The sequence below is a fragment of the Mustela putorius genome, unplaced genomic scaffold, assembly GCF_011764305.1.
Source record: "Mustela putorius furo isolate JIRA1106 unplaced genomic scaffold, ASM1176430v1.1 tig00000281_pilon_pilon_pilon, whole genome shotgun sequence".
In the NCBI taxonomy this organism is placed as follows: Eukaryota; Metazoa; Chordata; class Mammalia; order Carnivora; family Mustelidae; genus Mustela; species Mustela putorius.
Genome location: NW_025421343.1, coordinates 17280382 through 17304847, shown reverse-complemented (window position 1 = coordinate 17304847; position 24466 = coordinate 17280382). Strand labels below are relative to the sequence as shown.

Genomic DNA, 24466 nt, shown 5'->3' with positions numbered 1-24466 from the left:
GAGTTCCTAGACCATGAGAGAAACACTGGTGTGACCTTTAGGAATTCGCCATAAACAACGTGAAGGATCCCTAGGAGTATGTGCCATGAGCATCTGTAATTCAAAGGGATAAGACAAGTCTGTAAAAGTCAGAGGGACAGGGGGCACCTGGGTGGCTCAGTGGGTTAAGCCTCTGCCTTCGGCTCAGGTCATGATCTCAGGGTCCTGGGATGGAGCCCAGCATCGAGCTCTCTGCTCAGGGGGAGCCTGCTTCCTTGCCCCCGCCCCCGCCTGCTGCTCTGCCTACTTGTGATCACTGTCTGTCAAATAAATAAATAAAAATCTTAAAATTAAAAAAAAAAAGTCAGAGGGACAGGAACACAGCAGATGTAAGTACTAAAACATGTCACCCCTGTGAGATCTAGCCAGATTCTAGAAAAGCAGAATTCTTTCTTTCTCACTAGGGAAAAAAACAAAACAAAACAAAACAAAAACCATGAAGCTTCTTCATATTTAGGGGGCAAACAGTGAAGACCAACTATATTATTTTTGCAAACTTACAAATGTCCCAAGCCTGGGCAAATTCTTGAGCAAGAGTATGAGGTCCCACAGTTGATGTCCACAGGTCAACAAACTCACCGCACTCCCTTTCCCACTGCCTTGCTCTTCTGGAAGGGTGTTAGGCAAAAGCAAGAGAACCAAGCCTACCACATTACATGCCAACCATGGGTACCAATTTCTGTGAAATAACAAAGAAATCATCACAGATTCTATTGAAACCAAAACCCTGAATAACGCCAACAATACCACAATAGTCCCCAAATTAAAGAGTGCAGCCGCCAGGCATGGAAGGACTGTGGGAGCCTCCCCAGCCGTGGACGTCAGTCTCTGCTGAACGCTGCCTACCTTCCAGATTGCAAAAGCCCCGGGAAGGTGTCGGGCCCTTTGCAACCAAATTTCGGGGAATCTGCAAAAAATAGAGGAGGCCAGCTGATGCTCTGACTCAGCAAAGAACATCCAATGTTCACATTTCCCAGGGCTTCCTTGTCAAATGAGCTGGCCCAGCTCTCTGCCCACCCTCTTTCCCCCCAACAGCTGTGCTCCTCACCATTCTCCGTGTTCTCTAGCCTCTCCAGGAGAAGAAAGGGCTGGTCATTTCCTGCCCCTGGTTAGTTAACCGAAGAGCCCTGACAAGGGGAAAGATAGAAACGACAGAGTGAAACGCTAAGGTTTGGGTTCCTCGTGAGTAGCAGCAAAGCAGGATCAGCATTCAATCCAACTTCTCCCTCTGTCCACACCCCAGACATAACTAGGTAGTGTTTTGCATCCCCTGCCTAAAACTGAGATATAAACTAAGCTTCCCTCTTGGAAAGGGAGCTTCTAGTGCCCGCATGTGTGTCCCCGAACCACAGCCAAAGACACACATCAACCGACGGGGACTGGGGAAGCCAGCACCAAGACGAGTGTGCCCTCGAGACGCCCCAGGCACCCCTCAAGCCTGCAGGGGCCCTCCGTCTCAGCCTGCGTTTCTGCATCTATAAAAGGGGGACCTTGTTGCCATATGGGAGCGTCAAAGGAAAGAATGAGACAAAATCAGTGAAAAGCAAACTGTAAACTGTTAATTAACCAAGAGGATTTGCATACCCACCTCACAGAAGTTATTACCTTCTGTTTAATAAAAAGCCCTTATCGTGAATAGCCCTTTAATTACCAGCCAGCAAACATCTCAAAAGGTAAGCTCAATGCTCGATGAAGGATGTGATTTTTCTAAAACAATAAAACTAGAAATTCTCCTGCAGTTCCGTAAGTTGTACCTGCCTCTGGGCAGCTGGGCCCCTGACAGCAGCGACAAAGCAGAAATCAGGGCAGAGCCCTCACCTGGAAAGCTGAGCCCTTCCAAAGGCCAAACCCCGGCTTAACCAGAAAGTGGTAGGTGCTGTGTGGGACCTCATCCGTGGCCAGAGTGAGCCTGGAATCCCCGAGCTGGAGCTCCATCCCCTGCACTTTCCTCTCCCCACTGCAGGGAGCACATCTGTCTGTCCGTCTGCCAGGGCAGCTGTCCACCAAAAGACTCCGGCTTTTACTCCCTGATCTTCCCCGTCTCTCTGCCTGGACTTGGGCTCAACAACACTCCCATCTTGTGCTGAGCAGACGACAAGAGGGAAAAGAGGGAGACCATGGACAGCACTTCCCTATTCCAGAAGCTTCTAAGCAAGAACATCCTTACCTCCTTTTAAACCTCCGGGCAACTCCAACAGTAGCTCTCATTAAGCTCATTTTTGTCAAGGACACAGAACAAATTAAGTGCCAATCTGGGACTCAGGCACAAGCCTACCTGAGGCCATCGCACCCGCACCCCCAGAGACCCCAGCACTTGGTCACTCACCCTGAGTCACGGCTGGGCCTCCTCCCGAGTCTCCACTCTGCGGGGGCAGATGGCCCTTTAGTGACTGCTATCTGACACGAAACGTATCTCTCACAAGATGCGCAAGAAAGTTTCACTTTGTTTCTGGGAAGTTTTTTTAATGAAATGCATCTGTAATTAGGAAGCTGCCCCACAGCGATATATAGCATTTGGCCCCAAGAGAACGTTTGGGGCGACTGAAGGCTGGGTGGGCAGACACTCCCGGTGACTCCTGTCACCCTTTGGGTAAATATGCCCACGCCATGTCCCTGGAGATGTTGTGAGATATTTCAAAGGCAGGCTGAGAACTTCAAGCTTCCCAGGCTCCCTCGACTCCTTCCAGCAAGAGCCTTCTGAGGGAGAGACCCCTGGGACCTTCCCCCTGTGAAGCGGGAGAGCACCACAGTGCAGTTAGCCAATCAGCCTGCCTTGCTCCCGTCCTCCGAGGAGCTCAAGCTGTGACCCGGTAACACCTCAGGAAACTCTGGTCACCCAAGACTGGTCCAAATGAAGCTGCTCTCAAGTGGGTCCCCTGGTAGAGGGGCCGGCCCTAGATGTGCCCACACTTGGAGGGCTCTGGGGGCAGAGGTTCTGAGGAAAGGGTGGGGGTGGGAAGACATCTTCTTTATCATAAGACCACTGTCATAAGACGATATCAGGTGACCCAGTCCACTCCAGAGAAAGCCCTAGAGAAGACAAACTCAGTGTCCACACAGCATCTCATACCCATTAGGATGGCTACTATCCAAAAACAAAACAAAACAGAAACAAGTGCTGACAAGGATGTGGAGAAATTAGGACCCGTGAGGCCTGTGGATGAGATGTAAAAGCGTCTATGGAAAGCAATCAAGCAGCTCCTCAGACACTAGCAAATCGAATTACCACGCGATCTGGCCATTCTCCTTCTGGGTACCTATGCAAAAGAACAGAAAGCTCATCTCAAAGTGATCTTTGTACGCCCACATTAACAGCCACATATTTGTGATAACTGAAACACGCAGGCAATCCCAGCATCGATGGATGGATGGATGATAAGGAAAATCTGGTGTGCACAGGTCAGGGAATAGCATTCGCCCTTAAAAGGGAGGGAAAGTCTGGTGCGTGCTCCACGGAGGAACCTTGAGAACATTCTGCTCAGTGAAATAAGCCCCCAACTCTACTTAGATGGGGCGCTTAGAGTAGTCACACTCATAGAGAGAGAAAGTCCAACGGCGGTGGCCAGGGGTCATGGGGAGGGGACAATGGGAAGTTGGTGTTTTCACGGGGACAGCGTTTCAGTTTTACAACAGGAGAACTTAGGAGGTACGTGGGGGTGACGGTTGCACCACACGAATGTGTTAAGTATATGTAAAAATGGCTAGGATGGCTAATTTTATGTTATGTGTACCGTATGACAGTGCTTTAAGTGTCCGCACATTAAAATTAAGAGCCCCCGGTCCTTATTGCGCCTGACCGGATTTCACTCTTGGTTTTGTTGTGACGTGTCTCCTCCTTCAGCTTCGCGATCCAACGCCGGTTTTATTAATGGTAGGATGAGAAAGGAGGAAAGGACAGAGAAAGAAGGGACGCAAGACGCAGGCAATTTGCCAGGACCAAAGGAGAGAGAAATAAGTCACCGTCAGTTCAGGAGGCGCTGGCCCTGCCCCTCAGCCAGGCCTTGCCAGGGGCTGGGAGGTGGGCATGCCCGCCCTGGGCCCCGGGGAACTGGTCTTTCCTTCTGGAACTGGCCATTTGGGGAAATGGGGAGTGGGCAGCGTAGACAGAGGACCAGGTTACAATCCACAAAATGTGTTATCATTGTCCTTCCGGGTTCTAAATGTTTCTTTCTATGAGTCAGAAAGGTTAACTGGGAGGCTCTTGAATTAAAAAGCCGCAGGGTTTTCCTTTTATAGACTGTCCTCAGGAGACCTCTCCCTGAGTGTTCCTTCTGTCCTCATCCCCAACTGGCAGCTGCACTTAGCATGTGTGTTTACAGAAATACCAGTAGTTATTGCATGTTCCTTTCCATGTGATTAAGCATTGCCATAAAGCCCAGGCTGGATTAGAAATAGACCTTTCCCTTCTGAGAACGGCGCAGCCAGCGGCAGTGGCAGTGGTGTGCGACTTGCGCCACCTACTGGCCACTGTGGGCATCACATAGTAAAAGCCAAAGGGGTGGACCGGGCTTTGCCACCTACCAATGAACTTATCAGAAGCACTGCCCCACCCACCCTGCAGGGCGGGATGTGGGGGGAGGGGGTGACTAGGAAATGCCACCAATCAACTGTCCTACCCTGGAACCCAGCTCCAGACCTGGGCGTCCTAACAAAGGGCTCTGGTCACCTGAGCTATTATCTAAGGCGACCACTGAGTCTCTTGCTCCCACGAGAGGGCACTTCAGGACAAGAGATGTAAGGGGACCTTACATCACAGAATTATTCTACACATGTGTTCAGATTTAAAGATGAGGGACAGACACCTCCCTATGGCTTACAGCTACAGCATTTGCCAGATAACATTTGACAAATAGGTTTTGGTCCTTTGACCCTCGGGACAGTTGATATGAGGTGTGTTCTCTTATTCTTATTTTAGAGATGAGAAAACCAAGAGGTTCAATCACTGGGTTCAATATTTTTCAAACATGCAGAGGGAAAGGTCAGGGTACCTGCTGCGACGTGGAACTATAACGTAATAGTTCCTTTTTGGTCTGTTTTCCAAGGCAAACACACCAACGTAAAGATATCCAAGTGTTGTCTTAACAGTTTGGAAGATCCTATTTAAACGTTCCCCAAGCAAATGAGCATCCCCAGCTTTCCACCCCCTCCCTGATTTCTTGGTTCATTTCAACAAATATGAATTGACCACCTTCTGGGGCCCAGCAGAGCAGCTGGTGGAGATGACTTCATCACCTGCCTTAGGGTAAGGACATTATTGATGCCAAAAAACCAATTTTAAATAATGGAAACGTGCCGCCACTGAGGATATTCATGTTCGGAAGGCCCTTCACAAAGAATTTGGAGTGATAATAGGAACACCATCTTTATGTAAAATCTCCCAAGAGTGACCACTTCAAACAAGATGACATTCATGAAAGTGTGTGCCCCAATGTGTTCATTAAAAAAAAAAAAAAAAATTAGCAGTGTCCTGTTTAGAGTCACACCTAACATTTAGGTAAAGAGTTCTTACAAGTGCATATAAATCTACAATTATCTCAAAATATAAAAGTTAAAAATTTTTAATCTTACTGTGATCATAGCTAAACAGAAATAAGAAGATAGCAAAAATAAACTACCTGAGTTGCTTTTATTATGGAGGAGCAATTTGTCAACTTTTAAGTTTGTGTTTTGGATATGTGGGTGCATTGCTTTCATCTGGAATCATTAATTGACTTGGTTATACACAGGATGAGTTTCAAAGCGGAGACAACGTTGGGATAAGATGAGGTGAGCCCAGTACTCAGGCCGGGGCACTAATCGCCTTCCTTTGAGGCGCATCTTCTATTTCTTGACCTCCTTTTATAGAAAAAAAGCAGTTCCTGGTGGAATGATGTGATGTCATCACTGACTCTTGTCAAGGGCTCTGGAATCTGGGGAGCCATTTGGTTCCAAAGACCTGGCTACAGTGAGTATTCTTCTCACACTGTTCTGAGGCTGTGCTCCAGGTAAGGGTAAGGGGCCTAGATCCTGAGAGAGCCAGGAGGTCTGCTCTGGGTGAGTGTCACTCGTTCCTGTACTAGACTGAGTATGTAAGGCCACCCAGCTCGGCCTTCCTAGAAGGGTGACTGAGGCTCAACTCTCGCTGCCCCTGGCCATTCCTCCCTTGAGCACTGGTCAGACACGAGACCTAATCCCAAGTCCAAAGTGCTCTAACCTCAGTCAAGGAACAAATCTTACTCAACTCAAGTCTCCATTTCCTCATCTGTAAATCATGTAAGTCATACATCTTACCTCACAGATCATTATAAGGATTGAATGAGGTCATTATTTATGCATTGATCAATATTGGAAGTTCAATAAGCAACCAATAACTGTTAGCTATTTTATTTTGTCGTATTGCCTTTTTTTTTTTTTTTTTAACAGAGAGAGAGCGATCACAAGTAGGCAGAGAGGCAGGCAGAGAGAGAGAAAGGGAACCAGACTCCCTGCTAAGCAGAGAGCCCAATTGCGGGGCTCGATCCCAGGACCCTGGGATCATGACCTGAGCTGAAGGCAGAGGTTTAACCCACTGAGCCGTGCAGGCGCCCTTATTATTGCCATTTTAATTATTATTAGGTTTCACCAGGAACAGGTTAAGCAAATAGAAATGGCCCGGTCAGATCAGGTTGAGTGCCCTCTGTTTTTTTTCCATATGCAGAGAAGACAGGATCCCTCTGGGCTCCATATGAGCTGCCTCAGAGACTGCTCTGAGCCAACAGGACCCAGCAAAGAAGAGTCAGAAGAAAGGGGTATGCATGGAAGGCAAAGCAGGTGTGTGCAGTCGTCTGACTTCTATCCAGTCTGAATGACTGAGGTGGTTAGAACACCATGGCTCCAATAGTACTTCCCATTCCTCCTCTCTGCTCTCATGTGTTTGGGTCTGCATGGGCAGGGGAAAGGGCTTTCGGGGTGAGACAGGGATGTCACTAGCCTGTGCACGTTTGTGGCGATTGAAGACATCATGACGAGAGAATTTTACATCTGTCTCTGTAGAGGTATCCTCCTGGCAGAACAATCCATGGAAAGAGGCACAGGAGAGCAGCTTCTCCTGCAAAGAAAGAGAAATGATAACTCAATCCCTACGCTCATCTATAGACTGGGGCAAAGGGGTGATGGTCACTCTCTTATCCCTCCAGATGTCACATGCAAAATTCTCAAGGGCAGCGGGAAAGGAAGAGCCTAGCATCCCCAGGTGGGTCCTCCTGCCGTGTTGACACGGGGTCCTTCCGCTCCCCCTGCAGATCCACGGAACAGGAGCCCTCTGGCCTCTGGTTCTGCCTCTTCAGAGGCTGTCCCTGAGCGGAAAGCCAGGAGAATGAGAGGTCGGAAGAGGAGGAGATCGGTGGATGTCACAGCAGGTATGTGTCACAGCAGGTATGTGTCTCCGGGTGTGCCTCAGCGTCCCTGTACGAAGCGTCACCTGCTGCTGAGTGACCACTTACCCTCTTATCTTCTCGAGGCTGAGTCCAGGTCCAGTGATCAGAGTGAGCGGCTAGACAAGGACTCCAGTTCCCAGGTGGGTCACATCCACGCTCACTCAGAATCTTCTGTTTCTGCAGCGGCCCAAGACAGCAGCGGCCCGGCCTCCAACTCCGCCACCTTGGAAGCTGTCTCTGAGCTGAGGTCCTGGAAGAAGAGGGGCCAGGAGAGGACCATCTGGACGGTCAATCATGTTGAGGGAATGAAACTCAGGATGAACAAGAGGAGAAGACCCAGTTACCGTCCTGAAGACCAAGAAGCGTTCTACCGACTTCTGGGTGCGTGCTCTGAGCGGACGGAGCGGTCAGGGCCCTGCGGAGAGTCACATTGGAGGCAGTGGCTCTGGGATCATGTTCAAATCTCCCCGCCTTGGGCTCTGAGCTGTCAGGGGTGTTGGTGGTACCCAACACAGAGGGACCTTGATTCTGCTGGAGAGGCCGACAGGTTTCTCCTCTCTGAGACAAGTTCTTAGCGGGAGTGGGGGAGGCTACAGAGGAGAGTGCTCAATGGTCAAGACACCTCAGAACAAACCAAGGGCTGCGACCTCTGCCCACTGAGATACGTTCACGGATTCCCTCCAATTAAGATTTTGGAGATCAGCGATGAAAAGACAACCTAGATCTCGCTGCCTTTACGTTCAAGGTGGGAAGAGACATAAACAAAGCTCTACAGAAATAAGTTGCTCTCAGCCAGTGACAAATGCAGGGCAGTAATTTTTTTTTTCCAAAGGCAACAATGCCTGGAGATGGAGTGTGAGCGAGGAGGGGGAGCTCTGTGAAATGGGGTCCTCAGGGGACGTGTGTCTGAGAAGGTACCATCAGGAGCAGAGGCAGGATTAAGTGTGATAGCCCTGGGGACACTGTGATCATATTGTCCAATGCAGCATTCGTTAGCCACAGGTAGCCATGAAAAGCTTACTTAACTCATTTAAAATTAAATTTAAAAATTCCGTTTCTCAGTCTCACAAGCCATATTTCAATCATGCAGCCGCCATATCATGGTTAATGGCTACCGTAATGAATGGTACAGATCTAGAACACTTTCATCATCACAGAAAGTTCTATTGCAGAGAGCCAGACTCACTGGAGAAGGGTCCAGGAGGATGAAATAATCCTCAACTCCTCCATCTTCCCTGCTGTGCAAGTGTCATTGTCCTAGGCAAGGAGCGAGGGAGAGACGGCGCCCAGCATTCTCTCAGGACTCCCCTGGAAAATGGAACCTCCAGGGGACAACTCTAATCCCAGACAAGGCTGCTGGGAGCAGGGGGCAGGGGAGGCCAAGAGGTCAGGTCATTATCTGCAGGAAATGAGGGGATCCAGGAGGAAGAGGGCAGGACGCCCAGCACCCCCAGGGGTTGTGGACCGAACACCACAAGCTCAGGGCACTCGGTTAATGGGAGGCGGCAGGAAGCTTCACACGGCCGCGGCATGATAAAGTGACAAGGATAGATGCGCTGTCACAGAGACCCTGGCTGCAGCCAAGCTCTGGCTTGGGGCAAAGGTGTTAAGCATTGAGAGTCAGGTCACATCTCTGTGATCAGTGGATGTATCCCTGTCCATCACGTGGAAGTTGATAATAGCAAAATCCAAGACCCACAGCTGAAACTCATGACAGGCCTCACTGGAAAGAAAAGCCACTGTCACAAATATTAAGACTCACAATCCTCCTAGTGGAAGGGAGGCTGCCTCCACTTCAGGGAGACAAAGGGACTTGGGGGAGGCTCCGGTTTTCCTCCTTCCCTCTGGAATGTCCCATAGCCTCCGCTCAGTTCTCCCAGAAGGGAGGCTCCAAGGCCCCCTCACTTCTCCCTTCCTTTGCAGAGGACCCCGTGATCCAGAGCTTCTTGGAAGCTGACATTTTCCTCAAAGTATCTGATAAGGTATCTGCAGCACCAAAATGAGGAGGGGCCGCGGGGTCCACACAGTCACCACCTGTGGGGGCAGGAACAGAGAACGAGATTTCTGGTCGGGCGGGAGAAGCCCTGGGGGGACCCGCTCTCAGCGTCAGAAGACACACCCCCTGCGGCCTGGCCTGCCTATGGGCATCTTCTCCTGGCTTCCCGTGGGTTCCTCTCCACATGCCACAGGGCCTCAGCACAGCCCGCCCTGAGGGGTTCCCCCCATGGCCATTGGATGGGGCAGGACCTGCCGCCCATGTGGGACACTCTCCCCACCTCTACTGACTGTTTGCCTGCCTCCTATGTCCACACAGTACCTGCTTTCCATGGTGGTGGAGTACTTCGGCCGTGTCGGGCTGCCTGGCCACCTCTACAACAGGATCCACTTCTTCCTGGCTCTGTGAGTGCCGCCTCGGGGATGCTCTCAGTTCTGCCCCCCAGTCGCCCATCCCACAGCCTCACCACCCCATCAGGATGGGCTTGGCCATGCCTGTGCACCTGAGGGTCTCAAGTGGTGGTTCCTCTTGGCCACAGAGCACACAAGGCTCTGTGGGGGGGAGGGGAAGGCAATGAGTAAGGTCATGGGGAAGGGGAAGGCTACAAAAGTAGCCAAGAAACATCACTTGTTGCTCAGAGACTGAGTGACCAGAGGGAGAAGCCCCAGGGAAATGGCGAGCAGCCAGAACCTTGGCCTGGGCCAGGCACAGCACAGGCCCTACCAGCTGGGTCTCAAGGACGGTCCTGCTGTCCCTCTGGAGCCAGAATCCCCACAGATAGGGCTTCCCAGACCCTCCTTCCTGGACAGACCGCCCTGGGCACTGGGTTCTCCGGTGTGACTTCTGCAGCTTCTCCTGGCCGTGCTGCCTGAGGTCGGCCGTCATTTGGGCCTGACAAGCGTCCCCCCTTTCCCCACGGCAGCTACATTGCCTCTGACATGGAGGAGGACAACCCCACATCCAAACGGAGCATCTTCCAGTTCCTGCTGGGCAGGGAGCACTGGCCAGCGCTCTACAAGGAGTTCCTGAAGTTGAAGGTGGAGTTCTTCCATGCAATGGGGCACCGTGCCTGGGTCACCCCGGAATTGTGTGAGGAGGTCTGTTGGGGATGAGGGCGGGCGGCGCACCCCAGTGGTGGGGCTGTGCCCTTGCTCCAGGTGCTCATGCTGCTGTTTCCCTTTCAGATCCAGGCCCAGAACCCGCATCACTGGGTCTGGAGTCGGGAGCGCCAGTGCGCCCCTTAGGTCCCAGGGGAACAGAGTGGGGGCTGCAGGTGGTGCAGGTGAGTCCGGGTGCTCTGGGGCTCTGCGGGCAGGAGGTCCCCACCTTCTGTGCCCCTGCAGTCACCTCCTGGGCTGGTGGGCTTGAAGGGGAAGCAGTACAGCATCCCTTTGAGCATATTAGCATCTAAGGGCTCTGAGAACTACCATGATACAGAAAGTAATTACCGGTGTTTATATCAAAACTCTCCAAATGCATTTGACTATGGAATCAAGTATGTAACACCAGATCCCAATTTGCATATCAAAAAAACTTTTTGGGAAAACTCCTGGAAATGCTGATCTAAGTAATGAAAACCTCTGTAGGGTTTTGATCTGAGTTGAAAATTTTAAACAAATAAATGGAAGACGCTGAAGTCACCCTTTCTGGAAAGGGGGGTTGGTCCCCTGGTGGCTCTTTGGAGGAAAGAGAGATTAATTCCAACATGTCATCAAAAGTGGTATGTGTTTACCTCCCACATAAAACAAGCTTAGTAGCTGGGTCCCTAAAGGATGTGTCAGTTTCGTCTTGTCACAGGCAAAAGGAGCTTCTAGGGCTCCTGGTCTCTGCAAAGATCAGATCGGTGGGCATAAAAGGGTACCAAGCACCTAGAGAACTGTGAGAAAGCACACCATAGATGCCACAGTTATGAAAGTGGACGCTTGGCCAGCACCACACTCTTTAGAACATGTTTTCTTTTGTTTAAATTTGGTTTTTATTTTTGGGTTTACTTGAAGTTGGGGGGGACCTTTGGTGAAACACAGAAGGCGTTCTTTGCCTGGGGAGACGGCTATACCAGAATAATCTTGTGAACCGAGCCAACCCCCCACCTCTTTGCAGGGTGTGACGGAGCCCATTCTGACCCTAGGAAAAAGAAGGTCAAGTGTGCTCTGTGATAAACCAAGTTTGGGATAAAGTTTAATTCATCCACAGGCTTCTTATTTGAGGACCAACGACTACTATATATGTCAGAATCTCAAATTCCAGAGAAAATTGCATTATTTTCACAATAAAAAAAAAGAGAGAGAGACAAATAGTGGCTACAGGGGCCACTCGTGGATCTGGTCGCTTAGACAAGCACTGGGGGGGCAGCTGGACTGGGGGGGGCAGCTGGTTTTGCCTGAGCCCCTTTCCAACATGCACCTGTGGTGGTGCGCGAGAACTTCCTCACCCAGGAGTCTGCCTCCTGCTCTGATCTCGCTTTCTTTTCCTGTAGCTCCCACCCATCCCCTGCCTCTCCCTGCCCCAACACCAAGCTGCTGCCTCCTTGGCAGGCTCCAGGAGGCACAGAGGGACAGCACTGGGTCTCCAGTTTTCCTCAGACCTGCAGGAAGGAGGGTGCGGGGACAGTTAGAACCATGACAGCCTGAATAGCACCATGGCTCCCCAACCTTCCAGTGAGTGTCCGCCTGCCAAGGCCCTGCCCCCTGGTAATCTGGAAGAGTGTGGCAGTAACATGGAGGGGGGGACCAAAGGAGCCAAGAGACCAGAGCAGGAGCCTCTGTGGAAACTTGAGAATAGGCAGAGGGAGAGGGGATGGAAAGTCTGGGAAGAGGCCTGGATCACTGAGGAGGAGGCCCCTGAAGAAAGAGGCCAAAGAAACAGCTAGAAGATGGTGAGGTGAAGAGAAGGAGACAGGAAGGGGGGAGAAACACATGAGGAGAGAGGCTACAGGATGTGGCCAGCCCATTCTAGGCAATCAGCATCTTGGGGACAGTTGTCCTGGGAGGCTTTCCTGACACTCCACTGGAAGAGATGGTGAGGCATTCCAGCCAGGAGACTAGAGGGAGGCATGGCGCTCACTGATGTGTGGATCTAATGCTGGAACAAGAATGGGAGTCAAGGGGGGAATCCTATGCCATCATAGGCTCCGACATCATCGAAATAACTCAAGTTTCAAAATGAGAGGAGAAGGGAGAGAAGAAAGGAGGCTGTCATGAACGGATGCCTGGGGACAGGTGGGGAGGCCCCAGGGTGCTACTGAGGCCAGAGACAAGGCAGTGGAAGCTGAGGTTAAAAAAAAAGGTGAGGTGACTGGAAGAGACCTATGTGGATATTAGTGTTAAATGTATGCACAAGAATACAAGACATCCTGAACGCCAAATAAATGAATATGACAAATTTTAAGAGAAAAAAAAATCAAAGTTACATGGTAAATATAAGAAATATAGTAGAAATATAATACAGAAACAATAAAAAAATGAGATTCAACTGAGATCAGTCATATTACTTGTATGAACAAATCTGGACTCACTACTAAAAGACTTTCAGGTAGATTCACAAAGCAAAACCCAGTTCTGTCATTATCCTTAGATCATGCCGAGGTGCTAACAATGGGATGAGGGTGTGGGGTGCACCATGCAAACACCCTCCAATAAGAGTAGGGCTTGTGATCTTGATACCAAGGGAAGGAACATTCAGATGCAAAACCCTTCAGAGATGTGGAAGAACACTTGGGATGGGGTTGGGGGGCAGGATCTGGGGGTAGGTGCCCAGTATTCCAGGCAATTCCACAAGCCTGGGCTGGTCCACCACCTCTCCATGTGCTCAGTGATGCTCCTAGATTTTATGGCACTCTTGACAGACAGATGGATAGATGGGTGGATGGATATATAGATGTAAAGACATGTATAACTATTCTAGATAGAGTCTAATTACTGGGCAATAATTGCAGTTACCAGACAGACACTGTCTAGCTCTTCATCACTTTTTTCCCATAGAAATGCTGGATTTGCCACAAAACTGCTTAGACTACAAGGTGTCCAGGAACCTCACAGTCAAGCAGAGACAGAATATCCAGTCTTGTAAAAAGTTGACTCCCTTCAGGAAGCAATACAGTTGCTGTTCAACCCCGACTATCCCATGAGGGCTTAGCATTTTCTTCCTGAGTCCTCTGGAACTTTGCAATTGCAAATAATCATAGCTCTTCCTTTCGGTGACACCTAGTCCTTGCAGCCCCAGAAGGCCAAGGGATAAACAGGCTAAGAGGTGGTTTCTCTCCTCACTCATGCATCTAGTGACTCAGTCCTGGGAAATCTGGCACTATACGGGGCCAACCCACACCGTTCGAGTTACTCAGCTGATGAAAGACCATGCATTCTTCCTTTAGTCAGGGAGTCCTCTCAGGGTGTTAGGGAGAAACCCAAGGCCACTCAAGGCGGGGAGGTCACTGCCACTGTGGCCTGAGTTTGGCCCCATTCAGATGAGTTAGTGTACGAGTTGCAAGACTGTCATAAAATCTTGGTGTTAGAGCACACCTGAGGGTGTGATCATGGGAAAGGAAAGTGAACAGCATGGGGGGCTCAAGAGATAGCCAAGGGGCTAGAAATTCTATGAGCAAAACCAGGGGATACCGAGTGGTGTGAGTGGCTTTTATGGGACTTGGGGATGGGGCTGGTTTCACACCTGGGTCATTATGTCCCACCTAGCAGCACAGGGTTTGCTCAGGGACCCAAGCAGAAAGGGTGTTGATGAAGGAAAGTAGATGGAAATGTTTAGGGAACAGAAGCCTGAGAAGGCCCTGCAAAACTCATCTGGGGGCGGGGGGACACCTGCCACAGCTGGTGGTGGCTGCAGCCACGTTCGCACCATCTGCCCTCCTGCCCACCTGTGACCCATGAAACCTTGGCTACCTCTTCCACCTCCAGGCCTCACGTGGGCATCTCTCACTGGCTCCTCCCAGTGGCACACACTTACCTGGCCCCGCACGGAAAACAGCTGGAGGCTGAGCAGCAAGAGGAGGAGGTGGTGAAGATGCTGAGTTAACATCCCGTCCAGGCAGAGGGCACAGTGAGATGACCCGAATGAAAATTAACTAGAGGGGAGAGGGAGTTCGGAGCAAGAGGACACCAAGATGACAAGATAGCACCCACACAGCCCTCTGGGGTTTTGCAGAAATTTCAAGTAGGGGTTGGTGCTCATCTCATCTAGATCTTACCAGGCAGAGATGCTGCAGCTAGGGATACTAATTACGACGATTTGCTAATGATTCTTCCTTCAATTGTTGAAGAGCTATATACGTTGACCCACACTTCAGCTGATGAGATTATCTTCTTAATCTCTGGAATGGTGCACAGTAAGCAAACAAAAGCCTTGACTGAATGAAAAATACACACGAATATGAACACAAGACAAATGAAAGAACATGGGCAGCACTAACTAGCTTCCAAACACTGTCCCTGTGATAAGTCCTCCCACTGACGTGATCATGATCTAGCACGTCGGGGTTCTGGAAGTCCATGGACTACAGCTTCCCAAGGCAGCGTACCTGAATGTAAGACCGGAGATGGATCCATTAACCACAGAGACAGGGAAACAGATTTCACACCCAAGTATTGGAGTAAAAGCAGTGGAAATTATGAATGTGCATTTTTAAATAGATTTTCACTGATTTTATTGAATTTGGTATAAATTTTTTTCTAAATTTCCTATTTCATGTTATAATGTGTCACAATAGAAAGAAATATTTTCAGCTAAAAGAGATGTTTTAGGGGCGCCTGGGTGGCTCAGTGGGTTAAGCCGCTGCCTTTGGCTCAGGTCATGATCTCAGGGTCCTGGGATCGAGTCCCGCATCGGGCTCTCTGCTCAGCAGGGAGCCTGCTTCCCTCTCTCTCTCTCTCTGCCTGCCTCTCCATCTACTTGTGATTTCTCTCTGTCAAATGAATAAATAAAATCTTTTTTTTTTAAAGATTTTATTTATTTGAGAGAGAGAGACAGTGAGAGAGAGCATGAGCGAGGAGAAGGTCAGAGGGAGAAGCAGACTCCCCATGGAGTTGGGAGCCCGATGCGGGACTCGATCCCGGGACTCCGGGATCATGACCTGAGCCGAAGGCAGTTGTCCAACCAACTGAGCCACCCAGGCGTCCCTAAATAAAATCTTTAAAAAAAAAAAAGATGTTTTAAATTAAGATGGTTGTTATATGACCCAGAAAGCAGCACACAGGACTAATTTAATTCCAAGAAAGTACACAAAGTTCTTTGTTTTTCTAAAGATGCGCAGAGAAGAGAAGGGTCCACAAACTCTGTCTGGTGCAACATCCTTCCAATTTATGTTAATCTGCCTCTTTCTCAGCATCTACTGCACTAAGAGAGGGAATACTGAATCAGATTTGGGGGTTTGAAACAGTATGGTCTCAAAACCCAGGCCTGTTAGGGGTTGTGACAGGAGCAGTGCTGCCTTGGGCCAACCCGCCACCTCCCTCCCTGAGCCTCAGGAGTCTCAGCTATAGAAAGAGGGGCAGAGAGATCTTCCACTGCTGACCTTTTATGCAGCTGCCTAAAGACAGACAGTCCTGCCATCTGGGCAACGCTTACTCCCATGCCAGCCTCCCTTTCATTCAAGGACAGAACATGGAGCAAAGCAAGAGGATGGCCCACAGGCAAGTTCATCCTCACCACAAGCCAGAATTAAGGATACGGTTTTAAGGGCTTTTCTTTCAATTTAGCAAAAAAGACTTTCCCACAGCTTGTGACTGATGAGAAGCAAGCAATGTATTTCAGAGTCAGGGAAACCTGGCTGGCCCCGGGAAGCAGGAAAAGCCAGTCACATGGTTATCTGCAAGGTGACTGCTATGTGCTGACAGAGGCCTCCAGCCTGGGGGTACCCTCTTAGGAGCGGCAGCTCCAACCTCCCCTCTGCTTCCTTCTATTGCTGGTTGAACACTGCAGATACTGGGGGTACAAAGGTGACCAAATCCCACCCCTCTCCCATAGCTGAATTGGAGAGATCTTTATACAACTTGGCATTTTCTACAAAATGTGGTGAGGATGGAGGAACCCAGACAACAAGGCCCCAGCCCTATATGCAAAAGGCATATTAGTTAATCTATGTGCTACCAACTAAGTCTTCCTGGTTTGGATCTCAAATTGCTCCATGGCCTTCCAGCTTCGCTCAGCTACCAGCATCCTCTCAGCTACCAGCATCCTCTCCTTTGGCCTACTCCGGTCTTCAGATCGGGCTTTGACATAGCTTTCCTCGGAATCCATGTCACACACACAGTCCACAAATCCACTCCTCTGGCAATTCCTGCCTTGGTTCCACATGCTCTGGCTTCTACTCGGAATCCTGGCTCCCAAACTCTGGCCTGTGCCCAGCAGGCACACTGGCCTCCCACCAAATGGGTCTGTCTGCTGATCAAGCTGAGAGATGAGAGGCCGCTGCCACTTCCTTGCTTCCACTGGGCTGTAAGATGATCTCTGAGCTGGGAATCACCATAAGCTAAGTTGGCTGGTTTTTAGACAAAGGGTAAAAAAGTGGCCTTACTGAAGATCAGGCAGCACTGAGGGGAGCTCTGTAAGGCTTAACCCAACAGACACTCCTGCTAGGGTCTGGCGTCCATGCGTCAGAGCTACCCACAAGTTCAGGCCTTCACCTCTTCATACTACATCGTACTCAAGGGAGGGACACCGATATCAGCCCTCCCTTGGGGTGTGTGTGCAACTATTATTTAATTATGCCCATCTATGGAAGCATGTGTAGCTGTATAAATAAAAAAGATGAATGTGGGGTAAGTTAGGAACCAAAGTGACATTAAGTAACCAGTACTCACCAGTGGCTGTTCTCCTCCCCTTCATGGACACATGGAGGAGGAGTCACACGATGTGGATTGATCTACTTCCTGCCAACAGGCTGTGACTGGAAGTGACACGTGCCACTTCTGGGCCAAAACCCTTAGGAGTCAGACGCACTGCTCCTGTTCTTCCCTTGTCTTAACTTTGAGGAGGCCGAAATATTCTAGATGGTAAGAACTACTTTCCAAATCTTTTCAGAACCCATAAATAGCAAGAATTCATTTCTTTGATGATCCTAGCAAGTCTGCTCAGAAGACTGCCCAGAATACCCTCTTTGCTCTGTTACCTAAACACTGGGTCCAAACTACAAAGAAAATGCTGTGTCCAGACCATCTGCAATCTTGTATTCTGCTCTTTCTTTTAGAAAGCCTGATTATTGCTTTTGTTGACAACATTCTAATGACTGTTCTCCCTCATATATGAGAATACATAATGTGCAAGTAACAGTCTCTCAAGTCATCATTCAGAGAAAGGAATACAAATCATAAACAACTGAGACTGAAAATAGCAAAAGTTGCCCAGATACTGAGTTCTTAAAATCTTGATTCAAATGGAATTTCTGTAACCTTTTTTTTTTTTAAATTATATAAAAAAATAGCTAAGTGTGAAAGGGAAGCACATTTCATCCTCCCAGGCAGCCGTGTCTTACCTATGCAGTAATGCCAGAGCAAGTCCCTGGAGCAAGCATGCAGACGGAGTACTGAGTCTAGAGAGAACCCTTCACCACTACAGGTGTGCCCCCACCCCACAGAAGCAAATGCCACATGGGTTTTTGCCAGAATCTCAATGGAAACATTTGTTTGCTTTGATTTTTACACTGAGAGCTAAACAGCACAATTCAGGATGTGGCAATGTGAAATCACTGAATGGATCATGCCATTTCTACCAATCCAGCTGGCCATTGGGGAAGCACAGGGCACATGTCAGGCACCAGACAGCACGGTGTTTTCTTCTTCCTCTTCGGGAAACCTGAAGCTGCAGGCCTCTCTTTCGGAATATCTTTCATCATTACCTACTCTACAAACTCTCCATACAGATGTACATTCTCTAAATCTTGGGTGGGAATGGACCATCATTTATTTTTAAATGCAATTTCTAAAGACCTCTTTTAGTAGAAATTGCACATTTTCTCTATTTAGAACAGGCTTCACATTGACCCATTCCTTATTAGGGTATAAACATCCTCTTGTTGAAGGTGACTGCTCATACTATGAGGATGCTAGCAAAGTACACACCAAGTTTAGACCCAAACACTGCAACATTTCAGGAGATGCTAAAAAGCCATTTTCTTGCTGCAGAGAATAAAACTTGATGACACAGCTTCTTTAAAAACCTTGCAAATTTAAACATAGTCACTTCATCTGAATCACCCTAGCTAGAAGACTTAAAAAATGAATATCCACCCCAGCCCCCACGGCTCTAATCTCTGAGATCCCAAGCTAAAATAATCAAGAGTTTTGAAAACAAACCAAAAAACTTTATTTACAAAAGTAAATTTTAACTCACTTTTATATATCATATAATGTTAATGCTGACAGCAACAGAGCCTCTGGAATATTTAAAACACTTGGATTTTAAAATACATTGAGGTTTGTGCAGCTCATTCCCCACTAGTTATATTATAAAACTTATAAATGTTTCTTTAGCTTTGTTGTTTGGTCATGTTTTTGTGCAGAAGTCACGCTTCAGGGTAGGTTTGCCACCAGACATGATCACATAACCATTGGCTGCGGATTTCCAAGAAGCAAAGGAGCCAATCTTAGCAAAGCCCGCACTGGCATTTTCAGCTGTTTAAATTTGAAGAGGAGTTCAGCAAAGCTTGTGCTCCCTAAAGAAATGGAAATGGAGGGAAAGTCAAACTTCTATATAAATTCAGATGTACACCCCTTTCAAGGAAGCTTCAGAAACATAATCACAATTAAAGAAAGCTACATTCTTCCCTTTGAAAACAATTCCCCAAAGGTAATATTTAAATAATGAATTTCCTGAATGCACTGTAAAATATAATTTGATATAAAAATGTCAAATGTATCCTATTCTGTACTTCAAAAATTGACCTGTAACTACATCTGAAACTGTTAATATTTACATATTACTGAAATATAATTAATAAATGTGCCTGTCTACTTTCAACTATCATAATTTATATATTCTAATACGTATCTTAAAAAAAGAATAAAAGCTTAAAATGAGTAACACAGAAATTAATCTAATGCCTCAATTTCCATGAAACAAAGGTTCTCAACTGTGGTCCCACAGAGATTCCAACATAATTCACGTGGAATGGAGCCTGGGCATCTGGAGGCCTGAAGGCTGCCTGGTGATTCTGATGAGCAGCCAAGGTCAAGAAACACTGCTCTAAAGGAAGTAGGAGGTGTACAACCTGAAAATCCTATTAAGCATCATCTTCCTTTTTGCCTCCATCCTACCACATATAATGGTAAACCATTCCCTCTCTCCTAGCTCCAATATATATGTGAATATGGTCCCTGTGACTCTAGGCCACAGGAAGCATCCTAGCAGACATGCAGACACCAGAGGCATGTTCATGATCATGGGACCTCATGAAGATGAACAGAAAAGTCTCACAATGTGATCATGTGGCTCTCTGATTAAGGCACGACTAACACAAGAGAGAGATCTGCTACAAGATTATGAGGGAGGCAACTACGACTCCTATTTCCTTTCATTGACTGGTCTCTGCCAGTCAGCTGAATTAAATATTCAATAAACCTCAAGGGAAATTTAGACAAATTTCTTATCTAATTGTTATTATTATTATTTTTAAATATTTTATTTATTTATTTGACAGACAGAGATCAAAAGTAGGCAGAGAGGCAGGCAGAGAGAGAGGGGAAGCAGGCTCCCCACTGAGCAGAGAGCCCGAGGTGGGGCTTGATCCCAAGACCCTGGGACCATGACCTGAGCTGAAGGCAGAGGCTTCAACCCACTGAGCCACCCAGGGGCCCCTCTTACCTAATTGTTATTATATGGTGTTCCCCAGACCTTACTAAAACCCAAGCACAGAGAATAAAAACATCCAGGAAAATATGAAACAACTCCAATATACTAATACATTGTGGAATGTAACAGACCATTTACATTCAATGCGATACTGAAATGGTTAGGTTTAAAGACATTGTCTTGCTCTTTGCTTTCTATTTGTTCCATCTGTGCTCTGTTCCTCACTGTCCTCTTTTAAAAGGATTACTTTTTATGATATTTTTACAATTCCACTGTAGTAGCCCCTTTGTTGAAGCAAGTTCTGATTCTGTTTTCTTACTTTAGTAATTGCTTTATGACTTCCAATATACACATTTAAATGATCAAAGATTACCTTTGATCTCACCCAAGATGTCACCAAAGTGAGATTATTCTACTTCACATACTAGCACAAAGGCCTTCCTTCCCATAGTACTTCCATTTCTCCCTTCCCAGTCTTTGAGCTACTATTGTCCTATTTTTCACTTTTCATGTTTTATCAACTCCGTAGCATACTGCTGCCATTTTTATTCTGTCACTGGTCTTTAAAAAAGTGTTTTTTAAGAGAAATAAACCTTGCATAAATAAACCCATGCCATTACCATTTCCAGTGTTCTGCAATCCTTTGTGTAACCCCCCCATCTCCATCTCATATTATTTTCCCTCTGCCCAAAGGACTTAATTGACAACATTTCCAGTAGGGTGGGTCTGCTGGTGACGAATTCTGTCAGCTTCTGTGTTTCTGGAATTATTTCATGGTCATTTGTTTTGAAAGATATTTTTGCTGGGTATAAAACTCTAACAAGACATTTTATTTTCCTCTGGGTCCTTTACTCCACTGATCACTTAAATTGCTTCCTATGAGAAATACACAGTCACTCTTATTTTTATCTCTGTAACATGTCTTTTTCCTCTAGCTGCTTCTAAGACTTTTTGGGCAATCAGTTTTGGGCAATCTGGTTATGATTGCCTTAATATAACTTCATTCATGTTTCTCATGCTTGGGATTCACTGAAATTCTTGAATCTGTGGATTTACAGTTTTCACCAAATCTGGAAAAATTTCCAGGCATTATTTCTTCAAATATTTTTTTCTGTTGCACCTCTTCCTCCCTCAATTTCTCTCTTCTTCAGGGACTCCAATCACATGTGAATTAGGTGTTTTAAGTTCCACAACTCACTTCATTTATGCTCTGTTCCTCTTTTTTCCTTCTTTCACTTTTGCATCTAATTTTGGACAGTTTCTATTGCTATGTCATCAAGCTTGCTAATTTCTTATTATGGCATGTCTAATTTGCCCATTAATCCCATTCAGTGTACTCTTCATCTCAAACATCACATTCTACATCTCAAAAAGTTCAATTACAGTCTTTTTATATCTTGTATGTCTCTTATTATCCTGCTTAGTGTTCACTCTAAGTGGATGTCCATCCTCCATTTTTAAAAATTTTTAGCCCCAGTCTCTTCAAACATTGCTTCTATCTCATATTCTCTCTCCTCTTATTCTGGGATCTCAACTATGTGCATGTTTGACTTTTTCACCATATTCTATCATGTTCCTTTCTGTATTTTCAACCCATCTTCTGGGTTTAATTTGCTTACTTTCTACACACCTGCCTTCTGGTTCATTTATCTGCTGTGTCTGATACACCACTTAATCCATACACTGAATTCTTAATTTCAGTTATATTTTTCAGTCCTAGAATTTCCATTTAACTCTTTCTTATTGATTCCAGATTTCTGGTGACATGCTCTATATTTTCATCTATTTTCTTCATAATATTAGTTGTAGTTATTTTAAGACCCAATCCAGTAACTTTTATCTAGGTCACATATAAGTCAACTTCTGTTACCTTCTTTTCTTGTTATGTCTTGTAATTTTTTATTCAAAAGTGGATACTGTGTATTAAAAAGTATAAAGGTTCAGGATATATTTTGTTCCTCCTAAGAAGGTTATGGTTTCTTCTGTAAGGCAGGCAGAATGCAGATTTCTGTTCTACTTGAGGCTAACTTTAGGTCCTCTCGGTTTCACTTTTTACCTTTACTCTTGGGGCTTGGTCCTGCTGTGGTAATGGCTGGGATGCTTATCAGAGCCACTTCACACCTGAGCAGCCCTGGAACACTACCCTTTGTCTCCTTGGCACTATGCTGTTGCTGAAATCTTTGCTCACATTTTTAGTCTCCTGGCTTCTGCTAGATTTCTTGAAGTCTTATCCTGTGCATGTAAGATTTGGTACAGGTCTCAAGGAAAGAGTACATCCAGGTTTTTGTGTTATTATTCCTATTATTCCCTCCTACCAGGGATTTAGCTCAAGTTCTAGATTCTCAGGCAATTGTTAACCTAACCTCTGGCTACTCTGCCCAGTAGCACCACTGCCTTTTGCTGGGACGCTACTTGTGCTACGAACTGGCAAATTCCTTTGGAAGAAAGCTTGAGTAAATATGGAGTTTCCTCATTATGCTTCCCTTCTCATGGGGACTGTGACCCCTCAATCAAGTCTGGCCAGCACAGTTGCTACCAATTCCTTTAAATAGCTGTTTTATGTGATTTGTCAAACTTTTGTATTTATTTTTGAGGGAAGGTCACTCCAATATAAGCAATTCTATCACGGCTATAACTGGAAGTCTCTAGAAAGTACATTCTTATCCAAGGTTTTCAAAACAGCAATAAACTAGTAATGTCATTAAATTTTAAATGATTAAATAGAGCAATCTTTGCTCTTCTTATAAAACAATTTTTGAGGGGCACCTGAGTGGCTCAGTGGGTTAAAGCCTCTGTCTTCGGCTCAGGTCATGATCCCAAGGTCCTGGGATCAAGCCCCGCATCAGGCTCTCTGCTCAACGGGGAGCCTGCTTCCCTTCCTCTCTCTCTGCCTGCCTCTCTGCCTACTTGTGATCTCTGTCTGTCAAATAAATAAATAAATAAATAAATAAATAAATAAAGCTTTAAAAAAAAAAATTGAATCCTCAACTAGTAAGCACAAATTTGAAAGTGATAATAATAAGGGTGCTTAGAATTAATTCTATTTTAGGATTCACGTTACTGGGCAAGCTCCATATCTAATTACATATTCTGAAAAATACAGTGAGGTGTTAATATTTTAAACTCTGTATTATAAGAAACATTCAAATTCATATAAAATCCTGGTACCTGGTCATTTTAAAGCTTTATAATATTAGAAATTAAGATTATGTGATTAAAAAGAAACATCCAGGGGCGCCTGGGTGGCTCAGTGGGTTAAATAAAGGCTAGCCCCACCTCATGCTTTCTGCTCAGCAGGGAGCCTGCTTCCCCCTCTCTCTCTGCCTACTTGTGATCTCTGCCAAATAAATAGAATCTTAAAAAAAAAAAAAAAAACCAAACTAAAAACCGAAAAAATGAAGAAAATTAAAAATAACTTTAATAAAAATTATGAAAGAAAAATAACATAATCATTTAATTTATTAGTATACACTGGTGTTTGGGGCTCTCTGAAGAAGAACCCATCCTTTTCTGAATGAAATATAAGTTTATGCATGTATAAAGTTCAGATTGTCTGTTCAGAAAAAGTTCTCAATAGTAATACCCAAACATGAATGAAGACCAAAACCTAACTAGACAAAATAACTCACTAGAAAGGCCTCCTACCAAGAAACTTTAAAAATAAGTGAGTCAGTAATACAGGTACTGAGAGGATTTAGATCTGCAATTACCTTCTAGTCCTATAGACGGCAGGTGCCATGGAGCTGGTACCGAGTGGTAGACGAGGAAACACGCCAGCATGCTCAGCTGAGATTCCTCAAAGGGCTGCCCACTGAGGTAGGCATGCACACACCCATCACCCCCAGCTGTGAGAGAAACACAAATGGAACTGAAGCAAATTGTTTTCTCATCTAGAACTCCTTAAGCACTGACCATACACCAGATAGGTACTATGCTGAACTAGGGCTATAGCAGTAAGCAAGACAGAGTGCCTATCACCACAGAGTGTCAAGTGTTGTAAGGGACAGAGACATTATATAAATAACGACACAAACAAATGCATAATTAGAAATTGTGATGAGTGCTATAAAGGAGTGCTGGTCACTGAGTTTTCCTCTCCAGACACCCACTTTAAGCCCCTTCTTCCCTGCAGTATACAACATTTGAGGAGACTGACTTCAGGTCCAGAACTGGATCCTGATTACTATTAGCCAGACTTTCTCAAACTTTAAGGCACATTAGAATCATCTGAGAAAGCTGATTA

General features: G+C 46.5%; 2 protein-coding genes across 10 annotated transcripts in view; one reads left to right on the top strand and one right to left on the bottom strand.

Moving 5' to 3' along the window:
* The first annotated feature begins 5995 nt into the window (after positions 1-5995).
* Positions 5996-11717, top strand: LOC101686344 (putative speedy protein E7). 4 transcript variants are annotated; one of them, XM_004770980.3, is made up of 9 exons: positions 5996-6023; positions 6716-6828; positions 7299-7415; positions 7617-7814; positions 9357-9415; positions 9748-9833; positions 10352-10526; positions 10614-10711; positions 11530-11717. In XM_004770980.3, the coding sequence occupies exons 2-8, from the start codon at positions 6813-6815 to the stop codon at positions 10671-10673; spliced, it is 711 nt and encodes a 236-aa protein (XP_004771037.1). In that variant the 5' UTR covers positions 5996-6023; positions 6716-6812; the 3' UTR covers positions 10674-10711; positions 11530-11717. The 4 variants fall into 4 exon arrangements, with proteins under 4 accessions (XP_004771037.1, XP_012900453.1, XP_012900452.1 ...); XM_013044999.2 differs by having other exon boundaries at positions 6001-6072; positions 10352-10466; XM_013044998.2 differs by having other exon boundaries at positions 6001-6072.
* A 6997-nt stretch (positions 11718-18714) lies between these two features.
* The window catches only part of ANAPC1 (anaphase promoting complex subunit 1), a 102566-nt gene continuing 96814 nt past the window's right edge, over positions 18715-24466 (bottom strand). For all 6 annotated transcript variants that reach the window (XR_006606467.1, XM_013045005.2, XM_045079144.1 and 3 more), the window contains 2 exons: positions 23934-24068; positions 18715-19087 (listed from right to left, as the gene is read on the bottom strand). Coding sequence is in view for 5 of the 6 variants with exons in the window: in XM_013045005.2 (XP_012900459.1) it covers positions 18972-19087; positions 23934-24068 (251 nt within the window). In the remaining variant the exon portion in view is untranslated. The remainder of the gene's footprint in view (positions 19088-23933; positions 24069-24466) is intronic.